Below are 24611 nucleotides of genomic sequence, written 5' to 3' on the forward strand. Positions count from 1 at the left end.
TGTTGTCTACTAGATGTCCAATAGTGAATAGTTGATCCCTAAGCTCAATGATCCTCAAGAAATAGGATGTAACTGTCTCTCCTTTATTCATCTTTATATGGTGTAGTTCATTCTTCAAGGTGAGAGCCCTGCTAGTGTCGTTGATTTCATAAATGTCAGCTAGGGCTTTGAACATCTGAAAGGCCGTCTCATATTTAGAAATAACTGGCACAATGTGGTCTTTCACTAAATCCACAATTATCTTAAGAGCCTTCTCATTGTCCTTGCTCCACTGAATTTTCTCCGTATCATCAGAGGGTTCAGGAATTTCACTTTTGACATGGGAGTCAATTTTATTTTCTTTCAAAACAAGCATGATCCTGAATTTCTGTTGTGACATATTCACACATTGCCCCATTGCAAATGGGTACCCCTACTTTTTTGCTTTTTGGGGTTTGTTTTTCTAGGTCTTTTAGGGTTTTGTCTATTAGCCTTTGCATGCTGAGTGTTGCCGGAGGGATCACTAAGATAGCAGGCTCTGTTTTAGCTAAAGGTGAGTCAGTGGATGCTTCGGGTTAGGGTCATCTTTGAAAGTCTTCCTTAGGACAAAGTTTTGCTCTTGTTGCTAATTATGTCTTGTTTGAGTTTCAGGAGGTCAATGAAGCTTGGTGAGTGAATATCATCCTCGAAGGTCTGAGTTAGGTCAAATTGGTGAGTAATGAAGTCTAGAATGTCATCCTGATCTTCAAATGTCCTGAAATTTGGCTGTCTGGAATGTCATCCTGATCCTGAAATTTGACTAAGTCTGGAAAATTGAAGAATCCTCCAAAAACTAGATTTTGCATTATAACTCTTGGAGGTCCGAAACCACCCTCAAACATCCTGACAGTATATATGGAATATAACTTAAAGTATAAGAAAGAAGAAAGACATTCTTATACTTAAATGTTATATTCCATATATGAATCCTGACGGAGAGACCAAAATGTCAAATTTCGCTCTTGACCCTTCCAAAGGGTCCAAAGCGAATTTCAATTTTGCTCCTGACCCTTCCAAAGGGTCCAGAGCAAATTCCTCTATAGGACATTCTACTTTAATCCAAACTTAAAACTAACTCATTGCTAGGCATTATTGAGGGCAAAACACTTATTTGGAGTGAAGAAATATGAAAATGAAGTCAAGATTTGAGCATAAGGAGGAATTTCGCTCCTGACCCTTCCAAAGGGTCCAGAGCGAAATTCATATGAGACCCTTTTCTCTTCACAAAACCTTGAAGTGAACGCTAACTTGGACTGGAGGATGATCATGAGAGGCCTAATAAGTTATATCCAAGCCAAAGAAGGGAGGAAAAAGTTGGAAATGAGCCTAAAATGGGAATTTCGCTCCTGACCCTTCCAAAGGGTCCAGAGAGAAATTCACTTTTCCTCTAATTTGCTCTTTGATATGGCCAAGTTTTGGATTTTTGAGGCATGGTTGAGGAGGCTTTGATGCATATTTGCCTTTGAGAAGAGGTTTGAGGCGATGAAGTGGTAGAAATCAACCCAAAAGGAGAATTTCGCTCCTGACCCTTCCAAAGGGTCCAGAGCAAAATTCCCTATAGGTCCTGTCCTTGGGCTAGGTCTAGAGCGAAATCCAAAATAGGTCTTGTCCCTGGCCATGATTTTTAGCGAATTTCTCCTTTCTAGCCATTTTGAGGGTCAAGCAAGTTTTGTCATGTTGAGAGAAGGGTCCAAATAGAGAGTCAAGGTAGATCAAAGTGAGAAGAATGGAGCTAAGTAAGAGAAATCAACCTAAAAGGAGAATTTCGCTCCTGACCCTTTCAAAGAGTCCAGAGCGGAATTCCTCAAACCACTTATTTTATCCTTGTGTGAAGCCAAAATATTGATTCCTATGGCGTGGTTGAAGGTGGAGTGATGTATTTTTGCCTTGCAAGATGAATTGAAGTGAAGGAAATGAAGGATCAAGTCTAAAACTTGAATTTCTCTCCTGACCCTTCCAAAGGGTCCAGAGCGAAATTCTCAAAATATCCTTTTCTTCCAAATTTGTGTTAAGCCAAACGTTGATGAAGGTGAATTGGACTTAAAGATTGCCATAGGCATGTATTTGAATGGGTTATGAGTTCAAAAAGTAAGGATTTTGAGCTAAAGAATGAATTTCGCTCCTGACCCTTCCAAAGGGTCCAGAGTGAAATTCCCAAAATCACCTAGTTTGCCCATGATGAAGGTCAAGGTATGAATTCCCAGGCCTTGGTGGAGAGAAGGCTAGTGTATGCTTGCCTTGAAAAGCATTTTGGAGTAGAGAAATGATAGAATTTGTCCTAGAATGTGAATTTCGCTCCTGACCCTTCCAAAGGGTCCAGAGCGAAATTCTTGAAACCTCTATTTTGCTCCAATTTTGCATCAAATCTAGTGTTGATTGAGATTAAGGGCATCCTTAGGCATGCATTTGAGCAAGTATGGTCACAAAATGAGAAGAATTTGAGCCAAGAATGCAAATTTCGCTCCCGACCCTTCCAAAGGGTCCAGAGCGAAATTCTAATTAGGTCCTGTCCTTGGCCTAGGTCCAGAGCGAAATTCTCTATAGGTCTTGTCCTTGGCCTAGGTCCAAAGCGAAATCCTTTTTTTGGTCTTTTTGGGGGTCAAATCAATGATGTCTTTAGGAGAAAGCGATTCAAAGGTCAAGAGAAGTTCAAGGCAAGGCGATGATGAAATTTGAGCTAAAATGCAAATTTCGCTCCTGACCCTTCCAAAGGGTCCAAAGCGAAATTCTTATAGGGTCTTTCCCTGGGGAGGATCTTGAGCGAATTTCATTCTAATGCCTTTTTGTTGATGATTTAAGGTAGAAAATGCTATGTGAGATAAATATATCATGTGTACTTAATCATCTTTTGGTTTGTTTTGTAGGTGGAAGAAAATCAGGCCAGGACAAGGATGACCTATTCTAAGCCCATCACCATCAAGGACGTTCCAGATGCATAAAGGAGGACTCAAGGTGTTTTGAAGCGTTGGAAGACTTCAAGTGTTCGAGGAGTTGCAAGCTAGCTTCAAGACCTCATTCTACCACATGATGACAGAGAAAAATGACCTTACCAACACTTCAAGGCAAGGTATGCTACTGGAGAAAGAAGACTTGACAGTAAGGAAGCCTCATCAAGCATATGGGAGTCAAGGAGGTACATCATTCATTGTGTCAAAAGACAGAAAAGAGATCAACCCAGGCACAAATGTTAGACAAGGTGGCATCCCAGTCACTGCTCCTCCAGTCAGATTGGTCCACCTCAACATGTCCAGATTCAATGTAACTGACTCATCGGGGACGACACAAACTCCGGTGTACCTACCCTTGCTTCCTATTGGTCCTCACTCCTGGAATGTAATTTTCTCATTGGCTAAGGAAGTTTGTTGTAACAACCCCTAATTAGGGTTTCTATCTTGTAATCCTAGCCATTGGTTCTAAGTCAATCAGAGCCGTTTGTTTGTAAAGGGTTCTCTATATAAAGCCCTGGCTCCTCATTTGTAAAGGTTAATAGTTAATAGTTAGGAATTAGCAAAACGAGATAGAGATAGCATTTTAGAGTAGAGTAGAAAGAGAAGGCAAAGATTGTTGCCAAGATATTGTTGCAAAATACTTGTAAACTTCATTGAAGAAATGGTGAATTCCATGGGTCGATTCAACAATTTGCATGGTCTCTATACTTCTCAAATTTGATTTCATGTTATTAGGTGAATGGAAGAAATTTGTATGATCAATGGTGAAATTCATATATCCATACTACTAGCGGTTTGTTGATTGCAGACTTGCCTTGCGTAGTCAATTGGAATCATTCAGCTTAAGCTTAACTTCAATTATCGCTTCTTCATTGATATGCATCAACCTTATGGTGTCCATGCTTGTAGCGGTGATCTAAACTTCATAAAGCTTTCCTCAGAAGATCGCACTAATCTTGTGGAGATGATCCTAGGATGTCAAAGCAAGACTTAGTTAGAATTTCATCAAAGGTTATTCATTGCTCTTACTTTCTTAGTGTTAGAAGTAGATCCTTCTCCAACCCTTATCCTTTTCCCTTTTTTAAAAATCAAAGATCAGTAAAGACCCACGTTCCAGAGATATCCAAAGCAAATTAGACGCTCAGGTCATCGAATGTAAGTCCCCTTGTGATTCTAGCAAAATCACATCATACCACAAGAGCTTATCCACACGTAGAGAACCTACAATCAGAACCTTGAAGCTACTCCGAGTGATCCTTCTGCGAGATCTTCAGCATTCGGGGAAGCTTTATTCAAGAGAGGATAATGTATCTTTAGGTATTTTATTCTGTGTTTGGTCGTGTACAAGAGACACATCAACAATTTCCAAGATACAAAATTTGATGCTCCATCTAGTTGATCTTCAAACCTAACTCCGGTTGCCATTAGGATTATAGGAATGTGATCTACTAAGAGCCGGGTGAATGTCTATTTGATTGTTACAGAATTTAATTTGATCTTCCTTAACTTAGCTCTGTTACCATGTTAAGTTTAATTAAATTCTGTGATCAAGAGACTGGAACAGATGAAAGGTATAGTTTGGAATTTACTTCGAACTGCAGTAGTGCGAATGAAGGAAGCACAACACTTATTAATTTCGGTATTATCCTCCTCCCCGTTGGATGCATGTTATATATCTAAGTGAATGAGAGGGTACGTAGAGAAGAGATATGTCTTCCCACGTGGGAAGACACATCTCTTCCTACGTACCACTCCTAATATCACCGTACATTAACAAAACAAATTATTTGCTTGACCGATTGCGATTTATGATAAATCGTTTGATCTCAGCCTGATGACAAGAAGGGGTGTGACCGGTGGCAAACACCCTAATTCGATATTTATTTATAGTTTATTGTTAACGTATATACCACTATGTTAACATATAATTAATTCATGTATCGGAAATGGTACGATCGATGTTACAAGAATTAACATTTTTAAGGATTTAAAACTTGTTTCATGCACCCTTTAATAATAATTCATAAAACACGATAACCTCATCAAATAGAAGCTACTTTGATCACATACACAAGTATACATTTATCACATAAGTATGCACACACATTTTAGCTGAAGGAAATAACACATTTAGATGTATAAATATTGTCAAGTGTATACAAAACTCATGGAATATGGAATGCAGGGCATGGAAACAAACAAAAATTTAAAATATAAGTCTATGGCTTAGAGGAGCCCACATTACTCATCCAAGTTCCCAACATCACAACGAGCCATGCGCTGGCGTATAAGATAGGTCCTGGATGATGATGTAGACATGATATTTTCTCATGCCTCTGTGATTGGTGTGTATATTCAAGTGAGGAATTTATTATTAAAATTTTCTTGAACCCTTTAAGACTGCATGTTTGTTGTCAAACTTTTAACAAAGAGGAATGGTTAAGTAAAAAGATAAATGGTTATATTCTAGCTTGACCTTAGCTAGGATACTAATAGATGGGATTGTTCTATCATCTATGATTTGTTTGCGTAGGGCATGCTTGATACATTTTGCATTATGAAAATGGCATATCTTGGCAACTATGACTTGTATTCAACAATACAATGATTGTGGCATGCCAACTTTGCCTATGGCAGTCCTTGTATGCTCAGCAAGTTGTCCAACATATAAAATAAGATAATCCTTGATTGTGGCTTTGATTGTGAAGATGCAGAGATTTGCAACAAGGGATATGTACTTTGTAGGTTTTATGATCAGAATTCATCATTAGCCTTTTACTTGCTTATATTTGTTTGATGGAGGTTTGGGAGCAACATCCCAACGGGGTCGAGGGACAGCGCCCACCATGGGGGTCTAGGGCAGCACCCCTTGTGGGGGTCTGGGGGCAGCTGAAAGCAAAATTCGGTTTATACTGTTTACATAATTTCCTTGAGATTACTTGGCATTTTTCATTAGCTTCCATTTTACAAGATTGTGATGTTTACAATGTTGAACTATAACAAAAATATATGTTGGCAAATGCTTTCAATTTTTTAATTTATCTTTATTAGATTCAAACCATGATACTGGATCTCTCTTAAACATTCTCCTGACCTTTGTGTTCCCAACCCCTTCCCTCTGTACCTGAAGTGGTATGAATCACCTTAGAAATTTCTTGGATCGTTTGTAACCCTAGGGTCCTATGGTCTTATTTGGAAATGCTATGGGAATGCTGATGGTATATTTATTTATGATTGGTAGAATGCTGATGGTATTGCTAAGAAGGGTTTTGGTACTTTGGGGATGAAGCTATAGCATGTGGTGTGTTGTTGGTTGCAAAAATACAAATCTAAGCCAAGCCAAACCACTTCTAAGTTCTAACAACTGATCCATCCTTTGCCCCTCATTTATGGATGGGATACCAAGAGTTGCAAAAAATTCGGTGTTTCCCATACCCAAACCCAAACCCATTCAATTGCTATTTAGTATTTAAATTAGCTACTATGCATTTAAATATTTAAATATTGCCGTCTTTGTATTTGTCTTAAAACAGGAAGACCAAATTTGGGACAACTTATTTGCCAATACTTTTGCCTAGTCATTTGAGTATATTATTGGACCTTTTCCTAGATGTGGTCAGTCTTTGATGATCATATCTTTTCTGTTTTAGGTCATCGATTGAAATGAAGGCTAATGATGTTTTTTGTTAGGTGGAGAACCTGGTTTGGAAGAAAAGGTGGAATGTCTCAATGCTGATTTGCAGATTCTAAAAGTTCAGGTAGTTTTCACTATAACTATTTTAGGTAAAGCATGTTCACATGATTTCAGTTGACTTTTATTTTTGAATGTTCATTCGTTATTTTTTCTTCCATGGGTAATGTTCACAAGATTCTTGGCAAGTGGGTTGCCACATCTATAATTCTTTTCACTCTGCATAAAAAATTATTAAAAAAACTGATGACTTATAGTCTCCAGCAGTGTTTGAACTTTGAAGTATTACATCACATACTATGTAGCTTTGGAGTGCTGATGTCTCTTAAGTGATGCAATCATGCATCAAGATTCAATGCATGAGTTTGTAATGTTAGATAAGCTTATCTGGTAACTTTGTATCATCAAAATACTTATGCAATCTCATCTACAGTAATAAATTCTGGAATTTCTAGGGATTAACTAATATTGAGACAACCACTTGCAAGTTTTTGGGATGCACTTGAGGTGCATTCATAATCTTCAAAGTTATCATTTAGAAGGTTTGTTCTTTCCTCTACCATGTCCTAAAATGCAAGTCTTTTTACTTCCTCTTTCCATTTTATTTTTTATTTTTGGACCATAGAAGCATGCCTTCTCATGGTAGTGAATATTTTTTAAGTTTTATGAGTCATGCACATGCAAAGCTATTCAAAGCAATAGCATTCAAAATTTATAAATAGATGTTGTGAATAGAGGCTTTGATAAGATAGGAAATCGAAAATAGTAACTGAGTTCGTTTGGTTATTGAATATTATATCAATGTGTCATGTTAATAGCTTATGTGTTGTTTTTTCCTTTGCTCATGCTTTTCTGCATTCATGTTCTCTACATTTGAAATTCTTCAATATACATGAAGTTTGTACGTCGATTAATTGCCAGTTTTTCAAGATGTACAACTTAGGCAGGTTGTAATAAGCTATGAAGGTATTCATATATGGCTAGTGTGCAGTTGTGTATAGATTGTTATCTATTAAACAAGTAGGTGTTAGTAAGACTATTTTGAATACATTAATTCATCATTTTGTTAAAGACTTTAGATTTTCATAAATATATATAATATCAAGTATTTGGATACTATGGTGTAGTGCTCTTAGTTCCAATGTTTCAATTTGAGATTTTTCTTTAGGGAAATTACAAAATCAATAATGTTCGAAAGTTTATCACTTAAAGAAGATTGAATTTGCCAGATACAACAAAAATATCCCTTAGATAACACATAGTTTGAAAATGCAAATATTGAAAGATTCAAGTGGCTTAAGTTTTTTGTTGTTCCATCATGATTTAATTCTTGATTCTCCATGCTTTGAATTCACACCACCACCATTCAGTGACATGAAAACTTGTGATAGATACAATGTAATGCCCCCTTTTAATCGATTTGTGTTTGTGCAACAAAGGGCCAATCCCTATTTTGAGCGTGCTAAGCCAAAGCCTAAGTATGGTTTTTCGTCATTTTCTAGATGCTTGCCAATATGTTAGAAGTGGCAAAGTTCTTGAAAATTTTAAGTGTGTGTTTCTAGTTTTATCTTTAAGTTGTTGATACATGATAGCCTCGGTAAGATAAATGATTGAATGAGAGATAAATGAAGTCTCTCATTCAATCATCTATCTCATCGATAGACTAGATAAGACTTCAGTTATCATTCCTTGTCCGATGATTATTATAATTACTCTTCGATATGTTATGTTCGGGTTTTATCTTATACTAATAATTATATGCATGATAACTCAAGTCTACGTAGATATTCACTTGTATACAATCTTGCTGTGATCGTATTCTTCGATCTATACATATATAACCTCGCCAATAAATCCCGATTAACACTGGGTTCGTAACCAATGCCCAAACTACCGATTAACATCGGTTGTTAATCGTAATGCATAAAATACCGATTGGTATCGGTTAAACGCAATTATGGTTTGAAGGGGTGCGATCAAGTAATATCTTGATCGGTCATGTCTAATAGACATGACCGGTCAAGTTATTGTTGATCTTCTTGATTGGCATATATATATCGATTGGTGATTGTGAGAAGAACATCGAAATTTATAAATGCTCTTTCTCATCTGCAACATACCAGATAATAATCAGATTTATTATGTTAAGAAATAACATATACTTGAAAGGAAAAATGAACCTTGAATATAACTTGCATCTTGAATAGAAAATTGAATAACATTTACATGGTATCAGAGCTATAGTTAAATCGAACCTGAGGCTATTCAATTTTGTGGAAAATTCAAGACAAGCATATATTCAACATTACATTTCTCCAAATGGCTAGCACTATCAAATTCGAAGATAGACTCGGAGGAGGCGATGACTTCTCAGCATGGAAGTTCAAAATTAAGATGATTCTAAGAGAAAAAAAGTTGAATCATTTGTAAAAACTGAAACTACAGAACTTGAGACTGAACCTGGCAAAGCAACTTGGATAGAGGGAAATGAAAAGGCCATCAAAATCATAGTTGATGGGGTGAGGAATAATATTATGCCCATCATAAAGAAACATGAAACGACCTACAACATGTTCAAAGCACTTGAAGATGCATTTGAGATATCCAATGCTAGTAGAACCTTGGCCTTAAAGAGAGAAATAAATCATATAGCTATGATCAAAGGGGAGTCAGTCAATGCCTACTTCATGCTGATATCAGCCCTAAGGGATGAGCTAGCAACCCTTGGATATGAGATCCAAAGCAAAGAATTAACACTCATTGCTCTAGATGGGTTGCCTAGTATATGGGAAACATTCGTCCAAGGCATTAGTGCAAGGGATAAATTTCCAAAGTTTGAAAGGTTAAAGGTAGACTGTCTCCAAGAAGAATCAAGGTTAAATAAGAAAGGGATCAAACAAAAGAATATAGATGAAGATCTTCAAGTCCTAAATACAAACTCCAATAAGAAAAGCAAGCAGAAACAATTTAGGAAGAGGAAAGGTCGTCATGGCAAGAACACCTTCAAGAAGGATCTTTCACAGATTCAATGTTACAGATGTGACAAATTCGGACACTATGTTGCCAAATGTCCGAAAAGCGCCAAACAACAAGCCACATTTGCCAAAGTAGGAAAATCTAAAGGGGAAGATGACTCCGAGAAGTATGTACTCTACTCAGCACTTACAAACCAAGCATCAAACAAGGTTAACTCTTGGGTGATCGACAGTGGCTCATCCAGACACATTACAGGGTTTAGAGAAGTGCTAGACTCCATGATAGAGGAGAATGATGAGGAAGTGACTATCGGAGATGACTCCACACATCTAGTCAGAGGAGTTGGAATCTGCACCATCAAATTGAAGTCAGGCGTATCATTGCAACTTAAAGGAGTACTATATGTCCCAGGCATCAAGAGAAATCTAGTCTCCATATCAAGACTAGAGAATAATGGGTACAGAGTGACCTTCATGGACAACAGAGTGTTGGCTTGGCCAAAGAATTCATCTATCAAGAAAGCTAAAAGCATTGGTCAAAGACAAGGCTACTTGTATGAGCTGTGCACAGAGCCCAACCTAGCCCTAATCCATGAAGCTACAGATGCTAATGAAGTTTGGCATAGTAGCTCACCTGAATTTTAGAGCTTTATCATCAATGGGAAACCTTGTCACAGGTCTACCTAAGTTAAAGCAATATCATTCAGGGGCATGCAAGGGATGTGCCCTAGGTAAAAATACTAAGGGTGCTTTTCAAAATAGTACTAGGAAAACAAGCAAAGTTCTAGAGTTAGTTCATTCTGATGTATGTGGACCTATGTCGGTACCTTCTTTAGGGGGCTTTTTGTATTATGTAATATTTATTGATGACTACTCTAGGAAAACTTGGATCTACTTTCTGAAATGTAAAGAATCAAAAGAGATCCTTAATAGGTTTAAGGAATTTAAATCACTAACAAAAAACTACTCTGGAAATAAAATTAAAACCTTAAGAACTGACAATGGGGGGAATACACCTCAGATTTGTTTAAATATTTTTGTAAAAATGTTGGGATTAAGAGGGAGCTTACTATACCTTATAATCCTCAACAAAATGGGGTAGCTGAGAGGAAAAATAGGACAATTGTAGAAGCTACCAAAGCCATGATTCTTGATCAGAATCTAAATACCAATCTTTGGGCAGAAGCAACTAGGACTGTTGTATATATACAAAATAGATGTCCTCACTCCCATCTTGAAGATAAAACCCCTGAGGAAGTCTTTACTAAAACAAAGCCAGATATCAGACACCTTAGGATATTTGGGTGCCCTGTCTACATTCATGTACCTAAGGAGAAAAGATTAAAATTAGAGCCTTCTGGAAAAAGGGGAATACTTGTAGGATATAGTGAAACCTCCAAGGCCTACAAAATCTATATACCTGGTCAGAGGAATATTGAATTGAGTAGGGATGTAATCTTTGAAGAAGACTTAGCCTTCAAAAGAGCCCAAAGCTCAATAGAACTTGAAGTCTATATCCCTACACCTAGCATAGATGAAGACCCTGCTCCTGAGCTTTAGAGGGAGAGTCTTGAGGAAAATGAAGGTGAAACTCAAAACCCACCTAGAGAAAATTTCAAGAAAAGACCACTATGGGCCACCAAAACTGTAGAAGAAGCTCAAAAGTATGCTGCTCCTTCAGGAACCTTCAGAGAAAGTAAAAGGCCTAACAAATTCATTAGCTATGTTGCGCTTATGAATGATCTTTCAAAATCTGAACCTAACAGTGTATCAGATGCACTTAAACATCAAATATGGAAGGATGCCATGTCTGAGGAATATCAGTCCATAATGAAGAATGATGTTTGGGAAATTGTTTCTAGGCCAACTAGAAAATCTGTTGTCTCTTCCAAATGGCTTTTTAAGATCAAACATGCTGCAAATGGCAGTATTGAAAAACACAAGGTCAAATTTGTAGCTAGAGGGTTCTCTCAAAAGGAAGGAATTGATTATGAAGAAACATTTGCACCTGTAGCCAGATACACCTCAGTAAGAGCGGTCTTAACCTTTGCAACAACAAAGGAATGGAAAGTTCATCAGATGGATGTTAAGACAACATTCCTTAATGGTGAGATCTTAGAAGTATACCTAGAGCAACCCGAAGGGTTTGAGATTCATGATGCAGAGTCTCATGTGTGTAGACTCAAGAAAGCTCTCTATGGGCTTAAACAGGCTCCCAGGGCCTGGTATGAAAGAATTGATACTTATCTCTCAAAACTAGGCTTCTCCAAGAATGATGCAAATCCTAATCTCTACTATAAGCAAAACAAAGGTGATATGCTAATATTGATTTTGTAAGAAGATCACCTTATAGATCAATGCAAGAAAGATCTTTCTAAAGAATTTGACATGAAGGACTTGGGACTCCTTCATTACTTCCTAGGTTTGGAAGTATGGCAAAATTCTGATAGCATTATACTAAACCAATGAAAGTATACCTTGGACATTTTGAAGAGATTTGGAATGATAAACTGCAGACCCACGACCTCTCTAATGGAAACAAATCTTCATAAACTTAAGGAAGCAGCAGCAGAGTCCCAACCCACTGATCCTAGTCACTACAGGCAAATGATTGGGTCTCTGATGTATCTGGTAAATACAAGATCAGATATCTGCTATGCAGTTAATGCTTTGAGTCAGTTTATGTGTGAGCCAAAGGAGATACACTTGATAGCAGTAAAACACATTATGAGATATCTACAAGGTACTCTAAATCTTGGTCTCAAATATTAGAGAATTGATCTAGATCTACACGGATTCACAGATTCAGATTGGGCTGGAAGTGTGACTGACAGGAAAATCACCTCAAGATGTTGTTTTAGCTTAGGTTCAGCCATGATATCTTGGATCAGCAGAAAGCAGTCTTTAGTAGCACAGAGTTCCACTGAGGCCGAATACATTGCAGCTTCCATGGCTGCTCGAGAAGCAGTATGGCTCAGGAAGTCGCTTGTAGGATTATTTAGTGAACCAATGAAACCTACTGTTATCCATTGTGACAACCAGAGCTGCATAAAACTTTCAGTAAATCCGGTGTTCCATGACAGATCCAAACATATTGAGATTCCATATCATTATGTATGAGACATGGTAGATAGGAATGTGACCCAGTTGGAATACATTTGTACAGGAGAGCAGACAACAGATATTCTTACCAAACCACTCTCAAGGGTGAAACTTGAGCACTTTAGAAAAGGTCTTGGTATGATTGAAATTTAATTTACTTTGTACTCCTATACTTATTAAGATGTTTTATGTGTAAACTTCTTTGTCATGTTAGGACTTTTATGGGTTTAACCCCCTGTGTTCATGTCTAAGAGGTGAAGATCTCTCAGATAATGAATACTTGTATGTAGACATTATAAGGTGACGATCTTATGATGCTCAAACCAGTTATCATGTTGGATCTCTGGTATGCCATGATTGTGTTGTGGTAAAACATTTGGATAAAATGTTAGTGCACATACCACAACTTGGATAAGTTGAGAATTTAACTATTCTCATGTACTTATTCCTAAAGTATTGCGTGTTTAGGCAATACTGGTATCACGTGCTTAGGTGATATCTTGTCATCACAAGTTGATGTGATGAACGCTTGTATCACATGTTTAGGTGATGTGATTTCTTGTATCAAATGATTGATGATACCTCATGTCACATGCCTAGGTGATATGATCCCCTAGAGAGTAAGATTACGTAAGGAATACCGACCATCATGAAAAATGTGATGCTAGATATGTTGTCTTTTATTTATCTTCCCTAGCTAAGAGGGAGTGTTGATACATGATAGCCTCGGTAAGATAAATGATTGAATGAGAGATAAATGAAGTCTCTCATTCAATCATCTATCTCATCGATAGACTAGATAAGACTTCAGTTATCATTCCTTGTCTGATGATTATTATAATTACTCTTTGATATGTTATGTTCGGGTGTTATCTTATACTAATAATTATATGCATGATAACTCAAGTCTACGTAGATATTCACTTGTATACGATCTTGCTGTGATCGTATTCTTCGATCTATACATATATAACCTCGCCAATAAATCCTGATTAACACCGGGTTTGTAACCAATGCCCAAACTACCGATTAACATCAGTTGTTAATCGTAATGCATAAAATACCGATTGGTATCGGTTAAACGCAATTATGGTTTGAAGGGGCGCGATGAAGTAATATCTTGATCGGTCATGTCTAATAGACATGACCGGTCAAGGTATTGCTTGATCTTCTTGATTGGCATATATATATCGATCGGTGATTGTGAGAAGAACATCAAAATTTATAATTACTCTTTCTCATCTGCAACATACCAGATAATAATCAGATTTATTATATTAAGAAATAACATATACTTGAAAGGAAAAATAAACCTTGAATATAACTTGCATCTTGAATAGAAAATTGAATAACATTTACATGGTATCAGAGCTATAGTTAAATCGAACCTGAGGCTATTCAATTTTGTGGAAAACTCAAGACAAGCATATATTCAACATCACATTTCTCCAAATGGCTAGCACTATCAGATTCGAAGATAGACTCGGAGGAGGCGATGACTTCTCAGCATGGAAGTTCAGAATTAAGATGATTCTAAGAGAAAAAAAAGTTGAATCATTTGTAAAAACTGAAACTACAGAACTTGAGACTGAACCTGGCAAAGCAACTTGGATAGAGGGAAATGAAAAGGCCATCAAAATCATAGTTGATGGGGTGAGGAATAATATTATGCCCATCATAAAGAAACATGAAATGACCTACAACATGTTCAAAGCACTTGAAGATGCATTTGAGATATCCAATGCTAGTAGAACGTTGGCCTTAAAGAGAGAAATAAATCATATAGCTATGATCAAAGGGGAGTCAGTCAGTGAATAGAAAATTGAATAACATTTACATAAGTGTCTAGAGGTTGTTGGAATTTTGGAGTTAATTGTATTGGAATACCTTTCCATCCAAGTCTTACTTCTCCTTGTATAGGAAAAGGGGATTCAAACTTTTGTAGTCTGGACATTCTTTACTACACAAACTCTGTCAAGAAGATTCTGTAATTTATGAAACAATAATAGAAAGGTTGTTAAGGGATTTTGACATACAACACCACCCTTAATCAATAGGTTAAATTAAGGAGTTGTTGCATGGAGAATAGAACACGAGTAACTACTGATCAATTCGAGAAGCTAACTATTTCATGCTTTATATTCTTCATATCAGGTTTCTTACATCTAGTTGTGGGGGAATGTGTTGTTTCTCTAGAGTGTACTGAAGCCCCATTAATCGAAGAGGGAGCACTCCATGAAAATAAAGGGCAAGAATTTCAAAGACCCAAAGGTCGTTTCTCCTATATATGATGAGCTAATGTTTGTCATCATCCATGTTTTCAGAAGATGTAGACATTCCATTTATGATGGATGTGTGGTAGTGGCAGTTTACAATGGAGTGAAGTTCTTGAAAAGCACACAGGAAATATTGAGAAAGTGTTGGGGGGGGGGGGGTGTGAATCAATATTTTAAAATTTTAAACATATGAAACCATGTAAAATATAGAGAAAGCAAACATCAAGATGCATACGCAAAATTTCACATGGAAAACCCTTTTGGTTAAAAAACCACGACACACAATAGCTTTCATTAACAATTGGGCACCAACCCAATGTTAGAAATCGTGTTAGAGTTCACATTATTAAGTATAATGTGTTTGAAGTGAAAATAAAAGTAAGTTGTATTAACAACTTATGAAAATAGTCTAGGTGAGCAAATATTTATTTAAGTAGTGTTTGTTTGTATGTTTGTTGAGTTGATGAAACAACTCAATATATTAACGAAATGTTTCCTACAAAATAGGATATTAGAATCCTATAAATATGTAATAGTTTATTGAATGAGGAAGCAAGATATCTTGTGTTCAATTATTGTTGCTTCTATTATTCTGCTTGAAATTTCTATTATGGTATCAGAGTGGGTGAATACTGTGGTATAGATTTTTCCAACCAGGACCATGAAGTTTCATTGTGCAGTTTGATCTGGTCGGGGAAGTATTTGTTTATGATCGGGCATTGTTTTTGTTGCCATGGACATCATTGGCATTTGTTTATCGGTGTCATATGCCTTGAGAGGACCCGAGTATCATTTGGTTGGCAAATATAATTTTGTTATAGGTCCGTATTTGCCTAGGTGATTTCATTTGCAAGGCTATTTTGAGGAGATCGAGTCAAGCTTCATTCTGTGATTTGCCTTGCGTTGCCTTCCATTGAACCAGTCATCCTTCCCATGCTGTGATTTGCTGATCAAGGTTCATATTGATTAGACTCTCCATTTGCAGGCGAATGAGTTCTTGGTTCTTTGATACCTTGGCATGGTGTGTAGTTGCTTGATCAGAGCATGTTACCAAGATTTGAAAGGCTTAAAAGGTGTGAGATTCAACATGGGTATACAACATCCCTCACACCACTGGCTCTGGAGCAACCAGATTTCCTAAGCTACTAAAAAGAATTGGTTCTGCCATGAATTCAAAAGTTTGAGTATGATAGCAGATGCAAACTTGTACGGTAGAAACCCGATATGGTACAGAGTTGAATGAGTCAATTTACGGGGAGCTCTCAATGTAAGGAACTTTGCTTGTGGAACTGTTTAATAGCATACATGTTTGATTGTTTACGACCCACTTTTCTATCAAAAATCTAGTATTAGTAGCTTGTCAAACATACAAAGACTGAGACTCTCGGTGAGAAAAAGAAAGAGCCATTTAATTATTCACTCTCAACATCAATAATATGCTTCACATAGTTAGATTGGTGACAAATCTCATGGTCAAGAAGTCTTGGAACTATCCAAAGCTCTGGGACTGCCAAATGCTCTAAATGAATCTTTGAATGTGCAATCTGAATGAACTTTGGTTTCTGCTGAAGATGATATCACTACATATGCTTAGATTATCTTCTCATGCATCTGGTAGTTACATTTTGTCTATTAATGTATGGGGTTAATATTGTACTTTGAAGAAAAGACAGTTGTTAGTTTTAAATTATAATTGTGTCAATTGTCATTGGACACATCATCGCTTGTATGTGACGTCCATATTAAGGGGGGTATTATAAAATTGAGCCTCAAAGTCAAATTTGCTAAGTAGCAAACCAATTGGAGGCAGGAGGCAGTGGTGGTTGGAGGACAATAGCGCCTCTCGTCAGCCACTAACGATGAGGTCGCTTTAGGTATTAGTGGCATTTCCTTTCATTTCTTTTCTTTTTGTATTTTCTTCCTCTTGGTGAAAATTATTGTTGTCAACAAACACTCCAATGTAATGCAGTTCTTTTATGTTGAAAAGGTTAGTGGTGATCCAGAAAACCATATGAGGTGAACTAATGAGTGTGTTTCTGTTTGTGTATGGGTTTGTGGTAAACCTATGTCAAAACCATGAAAGGTTGATACATGTATATGAAGCAATGTGAGCATACCCAACACTAAAAAAAATTCACCAAAGAATAAGGCAAGGTGAGTATATATCATGCCACAAACATCAATGCCAAAATAAGGAAATCATGAAGACTGCTGTGTCAGAAGTCTCTCAGCCCACTACGCTGATAAAAGAAAATCTCGATGACACGTTTTTCAGTCAATAAACCTCATTTTGTGTTTGCTGAAGAATATCTTTTTTAAGCCCTTAAACTGATTTCTGATAAATGCGTCAGTTCTATTAATAAGCTGCAAAAGATGTTATAAGTCAGAAATTCAAATGAGGCGCCCAACCTTTATTTAGCATTCATCGCATAGGAAGAATTAAGCCACAACTATACCATGTACTGACTATAAGACTTCCTGATTCAGCAATAAAATCAGAGCATCACATTAATAAATATTCCATGGGTGATGTGTCACTCGGGAATAGAGAAGCAAGCAACTGATGTGGACAAGCAGCCAGCTCAAGCTGACACCCAAGTAGGTCAAACACACAGCCAAGTAGCTCAACCTAGCAACCAAGTAACTCAACCTAGCAACCGAATAGCTCGACCAAGCAACCAAGTAGCTCAACCACACAACCAAGAAGCTTAAGTAGACAAACAAGCAGCTCATTCCGATTCTCTATTACTTTGAGAAATCCTCCAAAACTTACTCAACCTTGATCATCAACTTTTGACATCAATGACAAAATATCCAATAATTTCTTTTAAAAGAAGAGTAGTATAAACAGGTAAGAAAAATCCAAGTTTATGATTATTATATAGAATATTTGAAGGAGAAAAAGAATGTTTGCTGACACTTACTCTATGTTGCGAATTGCTCTATTGATGGTGTGTTTGGTGGTTGGGAGAATACGTAAAGAATATTCTAATTACTAACATCTTAGATGGAAAGATAATGGATAACTAGCATATGGTAGTTGATGATCCTATTGGGTATAAATAAATTTTTTCTCAAGTATTGGGTCATAAGATAAACAAAAGATTTTAGAAGCTTTGCATGATACTTCCATTGGGAAAGATCCTACAATAATTGCAGTGGCATATGGGAGAGATCACCATGGAGGACACTTGAAGAGAAGGGTCCCGCTAATGTGTTTTTTATGCACATGCGAACACAAAATAAAATACTTAAAGTATCTTATCCTCTCTTGAACAAAATCTCTCAAATGCTGAAGATTGGCTTAAGGATCACTTGAGAAGACTCCAAGGTTCATGAATGTAGGGTCACTACGTATGGATAAGCTCCGTTGGTTGATGAGATTATGCTGGAATCACAAGGGGTCTTACATTCAAATGCCTAAATGCTTGATTTGCTGGAACTGGATCATCTAATGTTGCTATATGGTGATGTTTTTGATCCTAAACTAGCTTGAATTGAAAAAAAGGCAAAGATGAAGGGTTTAAAAGAGTCTATTCTAAAGCCTAGAATGTAAGAAGATAGTTGAATGATTAGTTGGAATCCTACTGAGCCAGGTCTCACCATCAAATTGAACAATTTGACACAAGCTCAGTGTAATCTTCTAAGGACGTTTCAAAGATATTCAAATCATTACCATTGAACTTTGATCACCATCCAAGTTAATGCATAAGCAATGGACGTATAGCGATTTGAAGTTAGGCTCATATCACTCCAATTGACCACGCAAGGCACACTTACAATCAGCAAGAGGCTAGTGGTATGGACTAAACGGATTCCACATGAATGCATTCAACAAATTCCTCCATTCAATCTAATTAATTTATCATCTAATATGAAGATCCAACAAGAAACCATGTACATTGTAAAGAAACAACACACTTCACCATAACTTCAATGAAAATGGAGTTCATTTACAACTTAGGCAACAATTTCTGCCTTCTCCTCCTAATCTAACTTCTATTCTAATTGCTGTTCTATTCTCCCCTATTCATTCTCCTCTTGCTACTAACTATTCACTATTTACCTTTACAAATGAAGAGTTTGAGCTTTATATAGAGACTCATTTACATTGAACGGTTGGGATTGATTCTCCATCAATGGACAAGATTTTAGAATGAAACCCTAATCAGGGTTTGTTACAACAAACTCTCCTTAGTCAATGAGAAAATTACATTCAGTGAGTGTGGACCAATAAATATCAAGGGTAGGTGCATCGGAGTTTGTGCATCCATGGGTGAGTCTGGTACATTGAATCAAGACTTGCTGAGGTAGACCTTCCTTGATTGGTGAATGGTGTCTGGGATGATGACTAGGATGCCACCTTTAACTTGCACTTTGAAGTCTTGATAGATCATCATGAAGGAATATTTCTTGATACTCAACATTATCTAGCTTCTGTGATGCTAATGATCTTTTGACTTTTCTTCTAAAACTATACTCCCAAGGTTTTCAATGATGGAAGTGCAAAGTATAGATCTTGGTTTTGAAGTATTGACGTACCTTAGAATGAACTCTTGATGTCACCACCACCTTTCTCCTTTGGCATTCCTTCTCAGTGACTCCTTGGTGCTACGAGAGTTGGTGTTGTGGTTCATGTCTTTGTCTAAGTGAGTACTTCTTGTATAAATCACCTTCCTATGTTTGTCTTATAAAGTTCCCTCGAGTGTATCTTCCTTGTATTTCAACCTTGATGTTGAAATTTGATCCTGGAGCGGCTTGTTTCAATCCTCCTCCAATATGATCTCCTTGATTTGTTTCTTCATCTCCTGCAAAACAAATAAGCATCGCATCAAATACATATGATATACCTTATATTATAACCTCCTAGTTTGATGTAATAATATAATTTCATGTGATTTGCAGGTTTAACAAGAGCATCTATAGAAGGTGTCACTCCTTGGTTGAAGGAAATTTGCTGTCTTCTTGATGAATTCACTTCTTCTTGTATGACTTTTGCTGTCACCAATGATTGGAGTTGCTGCTTGTGGATCAGATTTGATGTTGATGCTTACTGAACTCACTGTGAATGTAATCAAATTCACTGATGATATGTTTCTTGAATCAGATTTATTTTTGATATTGATTGGACTCCTTGCCCTGCTGATTGAATTAGCTTGTGGAATTGATGGGGACTGCTGATCTACTGATCAAGTTCACTCTAGGAGAAAGAATTGCTTAATGATTGCTTCAAGTCTCCTTACATAGGTGCCTTAATGAGGAGATGTGTCCTTGAGAAGGACAAGGTCAAAGTGAGGTTCCCTCTCTGTCCCTTGGTAGGCACAGAACCTATTTAGCAGTTCGCTCTATGTCCTCTCTAAGAACAAGACTTACATGACAGTTTTCTCTATGTCCTTGATGAGAATAGGACCTATATTGTAAATTTCGCTCATCGTCCTTTGAGATTACAAGTCTTAAATGAAATTTTTTGCTCTTTGTCCTTACCAAGGACAAGACCTATATTAAAATTCGCTGAGTGACCTTTGCAAGGTACATTCTCATCATTTGCTTCATGTCATTTGGGCGATCAAGGTCAAGTAAAGCAATTTGCTCCATGTCCTTGATAAGCATTTCGCTCTATGTCCTTGGTGAGGACAAGATCAAGAGAAACTTGCTCACCGTCCTTTGAGAGGACAAGTTTAAGATAGGTGAAATTCTCTCTATGACCCCTCTAAGGACAGGACCTAAATGACAAGATTTGGCAGCTCGTCTTATGACCTTTTCAAGGACATGAAACTCACTATTTCCTTTCACATCATCTTAGGTTTGTGCCTTGAGTTTTTCAACCTCTCCATGTGAAAACATCATCAATTCAGCCCCCCTGAGAACACCTATATAAGAAATTCGCTCTTGACCCTTGGAAAGGTACGAGAGCTAAATGTAAAATTTTGCCCTAAGTCCTTAGAGAGGTACATGATCTCAAACATGATCTCAAACAACCTTAAACTCAATCCTTCACCTCCCTTCACTCAACTAGATCATATCCCAAATCTTCATGAAACATGTTAACTTTTACCTTTCAAAAAGACTCAAGGAAGGGATTCGCTCTAATCTTGAGGCCAAGGACGTGTCTAAGGCAAGTTTGCTCGAGCAAGGGACATGACTCTATGTAGACACTTTGTTCAATCTCTCCCATTACCTATACTTTATTCATCCAAACTTACAATTCTTGAGTCACTTCAATGTCCATGTCAAATTAATCTTCAAAAGTGACCTTAGGGAAGACTCCTCATTCAATCCCTTTCCACTTGAATTGATGAATTCTCTAGCTACTCAAGAAATTCTATCCCTTCAATGCAAAGATTAATAACAAAGACTCTAAGACAACCTAGGACTGAGCAAAAAGACTAATCCTAGAAAGTGAAAAGTGGGGGTCCCCATTTGCAATGGGGCGATGTGTGAATACCTCACAACAGGTCCTAAAACGAGAGAGTAAAACTTTCCAATAAGTTTGTTGCAACAATTACTTGCCATTGAAATTGGAACAATGTTCATAGGCTTCATCTCAAGTCATTCCTAGGTGATAGAGCTAAATTGCTAAATTATTGTTGAGGTAATTAGGTTACACGAGTTGCCTAAAAATATTGTTCATGATAGATGTAGTAGGATGGTCAATTGTTCTTGGTAGAAATGATTTTAGATGATAGTTGCGATGCTCACTCGTAGCGTAAATTATTAGCTACTGACAATTGGGCAAACAAAATTAGTAAATGAGTGGGTTGTTAGATTGTGGTGGGAAGATGTTTTGGAACAACAATCAATAAGGATTACATGGTTTCGTGTTGAAGAGTGAGGTCACATCATTTGATACCCATATCTTGGGATGTTTCCATTCGTGGCATTGAGTATCTTCGAAGCACTAACTCATATTGATCTAGTGTTCATAGATAGAAGAGTGCTATTTATATGGGTAACTAATACCATCATTATCACTAGAATGAAAAAGGCTCAAAAGAGCCATCACAAAATGTCTAGTTCAACTATATAGGTTGCTTCTTTGGAAGAATCAAGTGACTTGGAGCTGTCAAAAGTTGAATTGTTGAGGGAAAGCATTTTTGGTAAGAATGTCCCCTTTTTAATCGATTTGTATCTATAGATCAAAGGGCCAATCCTTATCACCAGTGAATTAAGCCTAGGCGTAAGTATGGTTCATTTTCATTTTCGAGATGCTTGACAATGTGTTAGAAGTTGGGTGTTTCTAGTTGTATCTCTAAGTGTCCATAGGTGGTTGGATTTTCAAAGTTCATCTTACAAGAATGCCTTTCTATTAAGTTTGACTTCTCCTTGATGCTTGTTGAATTATCAAACTTTGCTATATTGGCATGTGTTTTTGCCAACTCTACTTACCCTCTATCCCTATCAAAGTTTAGGCTTTTCCATCACAACATATCTTTCACCCAAGTTCCACTCTTTCCTTTCCACTTATTAGAGTTTTGGACTTATACCTAACATAATGCCTTTAGTCAACTTTTTGAATCTTGACTTGTGGCATGTGTCCAATAGTATTCTTGAGCCATGTACTTTGACATTCTTGCCTATTTACAATGTTCACGTCGTGTATCTTTTGATATGACACAAAAGCACTATTAATGGTCTATTTGATCGCACAACTTTTACTAAAAGGCTTTAATTGTACAAAAACATTGTTTAACGTATAAAGGATGTGGGATGGCATGTACACGGGGTTCAAAGGATAATATCAACCATGTTTCATTAATGCAATGGTTGAGGTTTGGTTGCCATTTCAAAGGTTTTTGTGGGCTCTTCTTTGCCATATGCACACAAATCAAAGGGTGCCATTAATGTTGATGACTTCAAGGGTTGGTGGCAACAAATCTCATCTTAGTCTGTTTGAATGTGCCAAAGATGATATAAATTACTAATTTTCATTACTTTGGATTATTGATCATTTTCCAAGTTGAAATCCTAGCCGACATTGTCATGCGCACTAGTGTTTGAATAGTTAGATTTAAGGACCATGTTTCATGAATACGATGGTTGAAGTTTGATTTGCTACTTAAAAGGCTTTTGTGGGCTCTTCTTTGTCCTGCATACGCAAATCAAAGAATGCCATTAATGTTGATGACTTCGGTGATTGATGGAAACAAATCTCATTGTAGGCTGTTTGAATACGGCAAAGATGATATGTTTTAGGATTTTTTGTTACTTTGGATTACTGATCATTCTCCAAGTTGATACCCTAGTTGACATTGTTCAAAGCACTTGTGTTTGAATAGTAAGATTCGAAGACGAAAACCCTTGGATTTGCCAAGTCTAGAGGAAAAAACCCCTTTTACCTTAAAACATGATCGTCCAAAGACCACACAAGCTTGAAGGTTGGAGATCTTTAGCTGGATCAAGTTGAGCAATATTCTAGTTGTCTTGGGAGCAAGCACTGTATTTGTCAATTTGTTTAAATTGTTGTTGTAGCATTGTAATGTATTTCAGAACAATTAATATAGGGAATTCTCTATAATTCATCATGCCTCTTTCTTAGTTTGATTTATAATTTGGGTTGTAATTTTATTCTGTAAATGCAAAGGATTTTTTTTGGGTTTGTGTTCGACTCTAGTCAAACGTGAAATCAATTGCATCAGGTAATGAAATTTGTTGATGATGTGGGTTCAAGTACAATAGTTTGTGTTGTCGAATTTGGAGGTGTTACAATGTCTTTATATGCTAAGCATCAATTTACAAGTCCTATGGGGTACTAATGTTGTTGTGTGAGCATTGAGCAAATATTAGCCTTTGCCTTATTTGGTTAAACACCTAAATTTGAAGTTAACTAGTTAAAAGTCTAAGTTCAGTTTTAATGTAATGTAGGGTATCAACAAATGCAAATCAGAGAAGAAATCTTGGTTCTTAAAGTTAGGGTTAAAAGTAATAAAACCAGAAGTTTATTTAATTAAAATAATTAATAGTGTTTTTACAAGAATTAATGGATAAGTTGTGGAAGAGAACGCAGGACTTTGCTAGATTGGTTGATGTTTCTAAACTTGATTTAAATTATATTTGCTCTAAATATTTTTTTTTTGTGTCATATTTTGGCTTGGATTAGTTACAATTTGCAAGAATAGAGTAAAAATATATCAAGCTAATTTTTTGTTCAAAAAATTAAATATTTGTAGAGCTGCTTTTTATAATTATTTGCTTAAATATTTAGCCTGTGATATTACATACAGCCTATTTTATGTCTAGGTTGACCAATCTAGTCTTAGATTTGTGTGAAGCAACTACTATAGAAGGGTGGATTGATAAGTGTTGAAAAAATTTACTGCTCTTATTCATGATTAGCAAAAGAGTTGAGTGAAAGAATTAACCATATGTTCCTAGTTAAGAAATTAGTCCTTGTATGATGGAAAGAAATGGGACTATCTAGTGATAGATCAACTAAACAAAGCTGAAGCAAGTGAAGAAATTTGTTTGTTCAATTCAAAAGCTATACATTAATTTCTGTATCATGTTGAATTCTTTCAATCTGTTGTGTGGGCTTAAAGATAAGTAGTGTACGACATGTGCCAACAATGTGGGCCTACTTTTCATTTTGTCTTGGAAGTAGATT

The 24611-nt window shown here is 36.7% G+C and overlaps 1 protein-coding gene across 1 annotated transcript in view; it reads left to right on the forward strand.

The window, feature by feature from the left end:
- The window catches only part of LOC131042820 (nuclear pore complex protein NUP133), a 128714-nt gene that overhangs the window by 98440 nt on the left and 5663 nt on the right, over positions 1-24611 (forward strand). The window contains exon 7 of the mRNA XM_057976135.2: positions 6657-6724. Coding sequence (XP_057832118.2) covers positions 6657-6724 — 68 coding nt within the window. The remainder of the gene's footprint in view (positions 1-6656; positions 6725-24611) is intronic.

Source organism: Cryptomeria japonica, chromosome 9 (assembly GCF_030272615.1).
Source record: "Cryptomeria japonica chromosome 9, Sugi_1.0, whole genome shotgun sequence".
NCBI lineage: Eukaryota > Viridiplantae > Streptophyta > Pinopsida > Cupressales > Cupressaceae > Cryptomeria > Cryptomeria japonica.